This window comes from Cygnus atratus, chromosome 18 (genome assembly GCF_013377495.2).
Source record: "Cygnus atratus isolate AKBS03 ecotype Queensland, Australia chromosome 18, CAtr_DNAZoo_HiC_assembly, whole genome shotgun sequence".
Taxonomy (NCBI): Eukaryota; Metazoa; Chordata; class Aves; order Anseriformes; family Anatidae; genus Cygnus; species Cygnus atratus.
The window spans coordinates 8,880,118-8,888,180 of NC_066379.1; the positions used below are offsets into that span (position 1 = coordinate 8,880,118).

The following is an 8,063-nucleotide window of genomic DNA, read 5'->3' on the forward strand; positions in this document are numbered from 1 at the left end:
ATGCTGGAATGATTGGATGAATCTTTCTCAGGGAAGAGCAGAGTTGGGCAGCTATATTCTACCTGACTGCAGCTCCTATCCAGATAGGGACATGTTTGTTTTCCATGGAGTGGTTTCAATGCTTTTAACAGTGTTAGATTTCTGTCACAGAAATTGTAAAAAAAATAAAAGTCAAGTTTGAATTGTGGAGAATACTATAACAGAATCACTCTAATGACAGACGTCCCTAGCTCCTTGCTTTCAACAGTCTCCGCTATTTGATTCTGAGTGGCAAATGAGACGTGTAAAGACCTTTTTTTTTTCTTTTCCAAAGCAACCCCACATACTGCCCTAGTCAAGACATGAGTTCAGGACGAAGACACGCTGATTGGTGTCATCTCCTAAAAACAGCTAAAGCTTTGGGTCGTGGATTCACTTGCTGAATTTGATTAGTCTGAGCATTGAAAGGCAGAAGCTAGTTTTAAAAGTGTTACCTTCCTTGGCTTGTTTGAAGACACTCAATGCATGAGGACCAGCACGGAAAGTACGGAGTGAGTGCCTCCTGATCAGGTGCTATGCACATCCATTCTGCGCAGGAATGGGTGAGGATTTGCACTGGCTCACACAGTGCACTGAGTGTTTTCTTTCCTCCCAGCCAAGTCCAAGATTTGGTTCTACTAAGCAGCCAGTCGTTCAGATATTTAATTCTTCTTTTCAGATTCCCTTAGTTCGCAAATCAAGCGGAAGTCTTGCAAACTAAGCTTCTGGTGAAGCTTCCACCTTTTGCTGTTGCTTGCCAGCCAGTCTAAGGCACCCGAAATAGTTCTACAGAAACAAGGAAGTACCAATATGTGCAGGGATTAGTGTGATTAACTCTTTTTTTCCACAACAGTACAGAAAAATTGACTTGGATCATCATTCTGCCTGTCTTAGTGAACTCATCATCATCCAGCCTTGAACAATCTGCAGCAGGAGTTTTGCTTCCTGACATACTCCCATAAACTCCCTGATGTTTCTGTTCTTTCTTCTCTCCCCATGCAATCTGGTGAATTACAGTTCACATGCTGGTTCAGCAAATCTTGTAACAGCCTCATCCTGCAGCTTCTGAAATCAACAGCAAGGCACCCTTTGACTTGTATGAGGATCATAGTCTGGTTTGAGATGCCTTTTTTTTTTTTTTTTTTTTTTTTAGTTATTTTGAGGTGAGCTGTGTAATTCAGGGTGATCTCAAAGAGTTCAGTCCACCCAGAAGCCTCAGCTTCACGGATGGGGCTCACTGTGTGATGTCCAGGAAAGGTCAGCAGACCGGCCATGTCAGCAACCCTGTTACAAAACCAGGAAATTCCCCGAAGAAAAAAAAAAATGCAACTGTGCAGAGACGACAACGTTTTGAAGACTGGAGGCGAGGTTACAGAGAGCTCCGTGTGACGGTGCCTTCCCACAGCCAGCCCAAGTCCTGGGGCCGAGCTGAAGGCAGCAGCAGCACCGGAGCCCGGCTTCACGGGTGGTCCGGGGCTTTCAGCCGCCTTTAGCCCCGCACCGTGCCCGGTACAGTACCGAGCCCAGCCCCACACCGGGTCCGGCCCCCCGGCCGGAGGCGGCGCCCCGAGGAAACGAAACCGCGCCGCTCTCTGCTCCGCCCCGGTCCGGTCCGGCTATGGCTGCCCAGGCAGAGCTGGGTCGGCTGCTGGCAGACGTGGAGCTGAGCTGCTCCTGCTGCCTGCAGTACTTCACCGAACCCGTGCGGCTGGCGAGCTGCAGCCACAGCTTCTGCCGGCCCTGCATCGACGCCTACCGCAGGGGGAGGCAGCGCGCCACCTGCCCGCTCTGCCGGGAGAGCTTCGAGCTGAAGGACCTGCGGCCCAACCGGGAGCTGGCCGCCCTGGTCAGCCTGGTGCTGAACGGGGAAAGGGGCGAGGGGCTGGGGACGTGGGACGAGCCCAGACCCTCTGGAGATGGTGCCGGCGGTGGATGGAGCTCTGCGGGGCGGCGACCCGGGAAGAAGGTAGGGGAGGGGGCAGCCGGGGCTTCCCCCCTGTCCTGGGTACTAGTTGGGAATGGGGCCGTGGCTACGGGCTGAGATAACTTCGTCCTGCTTTCTGCTTTTTTTTTTTTTTTTTTTCCCCTCAGTACTTTGCATTTCACGTGTTGATATCGGTGTTGTCACAACCATGCTGTTCACTCGGGCAGATGGGTTTTGCTAAGGCACTGTTTGGGACTTATTGCTGGAGTCTGGTGCATTGGTTGTGTTGAAAGAGCTGCTAGCTGGATGTGCCTAGCTGATACAGGGTTGTGATAACTGGCTGATCGTCGTGCTGGAGGGGCAGGGGCCAACTGAACTCTACAAAATGCCTAAGGCAGCAAGCCCCAGTTATGTTCAGTCAGTTTAGGACTGAGAAGAAACCTCAAACAACTCTAAATCTTTCTTAACCTGTTTCTGCCTTCTGTCTCTTCATCTCTCAGCTATTCTCTTTAATTTCCTTCTCCATTGCTATTCTTCACTCTTACCTTTTTATTCCTCCGGTTAAAACTTGTAATGAGCAAATGATGTAATTGCAGTGCATTGCAGCCTTCGCAGGAGATTAGCACCATCTCCTCACGTTGCCTCGAGCACTGTGCATCCTGGAGGGCAATTGTTTTGTATTTCAGTCACTGCCAGCTCTTTCCCTCCTCTTTTCACAAACATCTTAAGTGGTGTTATTCACTGCATCGGCACAGCCCTGGAGACTCCTGAAATGAAACATAACGTTATGATACAGTGCTATGGCTCCACCCAGCTGAGTGACACAAAACAGGACTGGTTCGTTGTCTCTGTCTCTGCTTAAAATAACTCTTCAATCTTGGAGGAGATGACCAAAACCTGATTATTGACTTCATTACTGTAACACTATGCACACATGTATCTAAAAAGTCTTGGTCTCTGCAGCGAAGCAAAGGGCTTAAGCTCACAAATGACTTCTGACTGTTGAATGTTGACTTTGCTGTGGTTATTCACACTCAGAATTAATTGTGTCCTCCAGCCCCACAGTGAACCAGCCAGTGCCTAACTGTCAACAATGTGAGGATTTTTATTACCCTGCTGTTGAACCTAGTCATGTTCTTTTGGAGGGTTATGTTTTCTTGGAGAGTTATGTAGATAAATGCTCAAATGCCTCACTTTAAAGGAGGAACAGATACGTGACATCTCCAAACAACTGGAAATAACTGAAGAGACCATCAACATCTTGAGGAAGGATCTCAGTAAAACAAAGGTATGCACTGTACTTCATTACCTGCGGTTACCTTCTGTTTCCACTGCCACCTTGAAACCTGTGACTGACTCCAGTGGGCCTTCCAGCCCAGAGCAGGGATCTGCCTTTCTGTCTCCTTCTGTTGCTCTCACAATTCTCTTTTTTTCTGACAAGAGTGAACTGGGCACCAGCTGTACTAAATGATGTCTTGGCTGGCACTAAAACTGCAGAAATTGTGCATTGTTGCTTTTTTCTGCCTACCCCAGGAGTAGCCTGGGACTCTTAGATACATCATTAATCTGGAATATTGATCTTTGCTAAATTGTCAAACAAAGATTGTTGGCCACAAAACAGCCAACATCTTTAACATGCCCAGATTCCCATTGCAGGCTATGCACGATAGTGTCAAATACGTTTTATTCCTTTGAATAGAGCTAGGTATTTCTGTTCAGTTAAAGAGCACATTAAATGGGGCAGTAAATTCTCATATTCCACTAATCTTCTTTTCTAACAGCACAAAGAGCTCCATGTTTTCTGTCTTTCAGGAATATACATCTCAGATCCAAAGCCAGATTACTAAAGACTTCTGTTGCATGAAGGAATACATTGAAAGACAGGAGGAAAACACACTGATGTTCATTGAACAGGAGCAAAAAGCAGCTCGACAGAAGATTGAAGAGACTATTCACCAGCTCTGTGTTGAAAAGAACAAACTCATAGCCATCAAAGCCCAGATGGAGAAAGGATTAGGAAGTGATGAAATGAGGTGGCAGAATGTGAGTAAAAACTCTTAAGCTAAATGTCTTGAAGAGCTGAACATGTACAGAGTGCTTTCGGGTCCCCGCTGCACTATTCTCGCTGTAGACAACGATACCGATCCACAGGCATTGGGCTGGTGGTGCCAGTGACACTTTGGAGTGGGAAATTCAGAGGTCAAAAATACCAGAAAAAGCCTAGGCTGTGGGTACCAATTCAGAACTAGGTTTGTTCCAAGAAGGCCGGTGACGTGGAATGAAGTGGGACTGTATTGCTTAAATCCAGTCCTGAGCCAAATGTAAGGTTAAAGATCCTCTATTTTCTTTTTAATTTTCCAACAGAAGGAAAAAAAAGTACCTGTACATATGCAAATTAAAGAACTCACCGTTATTAAGTACTTCCTAATAACCTTCTGGGAAAAAATATGTCAAGAGCTCTCAAAAGAGGCAATTAAAATACTTGAAATTCTGCAGAGCCCATTTTGATGTTGAAGACAATACCAGTGGTGCTAATTAGCCAGTGGCAATTTGGAGTGGGACTCTGGTGTGACAGGGCTAGGAGACAGAAGTGGAGTGCTAGAGGCCTACACTGGAGTTCACCTCATGTAACTGTATGTACTTATACCTGATCCAGACTCCTGTTACAGGCAATGAAGAGAAACAGGTACTTTTAGAGCGTGAGTCATCTGGCCTACTTGAGACGCCTACCTTCAAATGGGAGTCATCGCTCCTTCAGAATGCCTGTTTCTTTCCGCAGACGATAAAGGCAGATTAAGAGAACACGCTTGGATATAGAATTCCACAATTTCTAAATTTAGGCAAATGAGGTTTACCCCTTTCTTGGTATTTTATGCTAGATTTCACGCTAATTATTTTTAAAACTTCTGGTTTGGTTACAAGAAGAAAGTTAAAAAGAGAAAGTTTATGTATGCATATGTAAATTTAATGAAATTGTAATCAATTTAAGAAAAATTAATCCCATTCTTAGTTTTCTTGGGGAAAATAAATTATTTTATTTTTGATCAAGAATAAACTATCCTTTCACATTTTCTGTATGTTTTCAGGTTATTTCTCTCAGGTAACTATCTTGTTAAAGAAGCTCTCCTTTCAAACAATAAGATTTTAGAGAGATCACTGCCGCTTTTCCACTCTGGCTTTATAATATCACCTGGTATGCTACATGAAATAACTGATACTGTTTACATCTTCCCCTTGATTCTTCTTTTATGTCACTCCTAGAGTAACTTGCTTGAGAGAGAGGGAGGCTCACCTTCAACAATGCATAAATTTACAATTGATGAGAAGTTTAATGTTGTCAGAAGTGCTGTAGGAAATCTTAAGAGAAAGTTGGAAATTTTACTTTTGGAGGAATACCCTCAGCAGTTCCCACCAGGTGAGTTTTCCTTATTTTGAAATCTTTTTTAGAGGGAGTTAACTTTTCTGACTCTTCCATTCTGACCACAGTGAAGGCAGCTGTGCCCTGGTAATCTTGAATAAAAACATTTCCCTCACATCCTTTGACAATTTTAACAATCAAAAACCCAGCTCTTTGTTTTGTAGTTTAACTGCCAGCTACATTTATTTTACATTTTCCATAAGATACGTAAATACTTCCTATTTACATTTTCACGACGTGTCTTAACTCTTTATCTTTTTCATATTTAGTACAATCTCCAGCCTTATATCAAGAGACGCGTGTCTGCTCATTATCTTCAGAGTCTGCAGCTAAAAGTCCAGAACCAAGCATTTCAAGCCAGTTTTCTCGGTGTAAGTATGCAAGCCAACGTGGCTCTTCAGTAACAATATTCAAGTGACTATGACTGGATTTGCTGAAGAAAACCATACTTACAAACATTAGCAGGAGATCTGTCTAACTGAAATCTAGAAACTATTAAACTTACCATGACTTAATCAGTCACTGCAGCACAATGTAATACTACACCTGACTGCATATGGAAGATAAAAACATTAAGAAACCTGTTCCATGGAGGTGTATAAGCTCTGTTGTAGCTTCTGCTGCCTGCAGATTCTGTTTTGGTGTATGGGCAGTTACTGCACCTTACTGGTCTTTACTGCGTTAAACCACAATCACTGAATTCTGCATCGTTTTTACAGAAATATTTTTTACAGTCAACACAGTGCTACAGCTGTAGCATAAACACAATATTAATATATTTGCTTATAAAACATGCAAGAACATGTCCCAGTGAACAGATGATAATGTAAGTTTTCTTCAAGTAAGCATCCAATTTTTTTAGTGGCAAATGCATAGTTTTGTTACAAGACTGGTAGCAAACAAGATCCATTCTGCAGGGAGCCAAGTGCCTTTGCCTTGCTTTGGAGTGCAAGAGCCCATCACGGATGTTTACCCAGTTGTGCCTGTTAAATGTTTCAGTGTGCACTGGGCTCAGGATACAGTCATTAGCATTTGCTTGAGGATTCTTGCTGATGTGCTGGATTGGACTTTGCTTAAGGTTTATTGTGTGGTCATTGGCTTTCATTTCTGTTCTTGAGAAGGGATGTACATCCACTGTTACTTAGGATGCAAGTAAATACTGAGGAGATCTGTTTTCTTATTGCCTGGAGCTGAGAATATTTTCCTTTCTCTCTTCTAGGGGCAGATATTGTGACTTTTGATCTCACCACAGCATACGACCGCTTAGCAATCACAGCTCAGAACAGGAAAGTAATGGTTTCCAGCAACCCAACTTATTATGAACCATCACTCAAGAGATTCTGCATCAGCCAAGTGTTGTGTTCCCAGGGCTTCTCTACTGGGTGCCACTACTGGGAAGTAATTACCAAGGACAGTGATGGATGGGCTGTTGGAGTTGCTCGTGAAACAATTGGTAGAAGGGACAGATTAGGAAGAACAGAGCATTCCTGGTGTGTAGAATGGGTAGGTCCCCAAAAGCAGTTGTCAGCATGGCACAAGAATCAAGAAACACTATTATGCAGTGATAAACCATTGAAGGTTGGAGTTTTCCTGGAGCTACAGAAGACTGTGTCATTTTATGCCATCACTGACAAAGAAGTGCTTTTGCATACATTTGAAATCAATACCTCAAATCCTCTTTATCCTGCTTTCTGGCTATACAGTCTAGATAAAAATGGATCTTTAACTTTAAATCACATAAACAGGATGTAAAATCATAAAGAATGCAGAGCTTCTATGCCAGCTTTGGTGTTTAGCAGAGGAATTTGCCAAACCACACATAAGTACTCAGACTTTCCTGTAATTTAGCAACTGATACTTTCTCTGCATGCTTTCCTTCATGCTCTGCTCTGCTCTAGTCATACTTCATTAAAGCAATTCCAACATATGCTAAAGGCAGTAACCATTCCTGAGGGAGTGAGATGGATTTCTGAAGCAGCTTCAAGCAGTCCCAAGATGCACCTAGGAAGAAATGGACCAAGGAAAATCTGAAGCTGGTGATAATCCCATGGTGATAAGGCCATGGTCTTCATCTTCCTACACTGATCCAAAAATTATAGAAGAGATGAAGCCGTTTCATTGTGTTGAGTGAGCTTTCTTTAGAAAGGTCTGATTGAGTAAGAAATGCTCAGAGGGCAAGTACGTTACATGTCTTTTATCTTTAGGGTAGGTACTATACTACAGGCAATTGTGTGTTTGAGGACCTGACGCTTCAGGAAAGTCTCCCAGAAGACCATCTTGTCTCACTGGCACCATCTCTTGCCTTAGTCTAACTCAGACCAGATATTTGTCATTATCTTGGTAGTGTTTTGACTATGGGGATGGTTTTGGAAGCAGCTGTTTTCAAACATTTTTGTACCAGCTAATGAAGCATGCTCATTCTTTCTCTTTTAAAGAGCCCACAAACAGGACCGTGTGAGGGAAGAGCCCATCTTTTCTGGCCAGAGTCTGAGGAAAGGAAATTCTCAAGTTTCCTTGCCAGTATACAGGCATTTTTTCTCTCCTTAATTGCCACATCTTTGTGGCTGAAGGGAGGTCCCTGTTGCTGTGTGGGGTGAAGGGGCCAGCGCTGAGATACTGCAGGAACTACTGACAGCCAAGGTTTTGGGAGGACCGCTGCTTCATGCAGCCAAACTGAAAACAGAGTTCCCAAGAAGCAAAAGC

General features: G+C 43.7%; 1 protein-coding gene across 1 annotated transcript; it reads left to right on the forward strand.

The window, feature by feature from the left end:
- The first annotated feature begins 1,199 nt into the window (after window positions 1-1,199).
- RNF135 (ring finger protein 135) lies at window positions 1,200-7,474 on the forward strand. The gene is made up of 6 exons (XM_035558863.2): window positions 1,200-1,984; window positions 3,144-3,230; window positions 3,755-3,985; window positions 5,204-5,357; window positions 5,630-5,731; window positions 6,580-7,474. Exons 1-6 carry the CDS (start codon window positions 1,637-1,639, stop codon window positions 7,110-7,112), a joined length of 1,455 nt encoding a protein of 484 aa, XP_035414756.1. The 5' UTR covers window positions 1,200-1,636; the 3' UTR covers window positions 7,113-7,474.
- The last annotated feature ends 589 nt before the right edge of the window (window positions 7,475-8,063 follow it).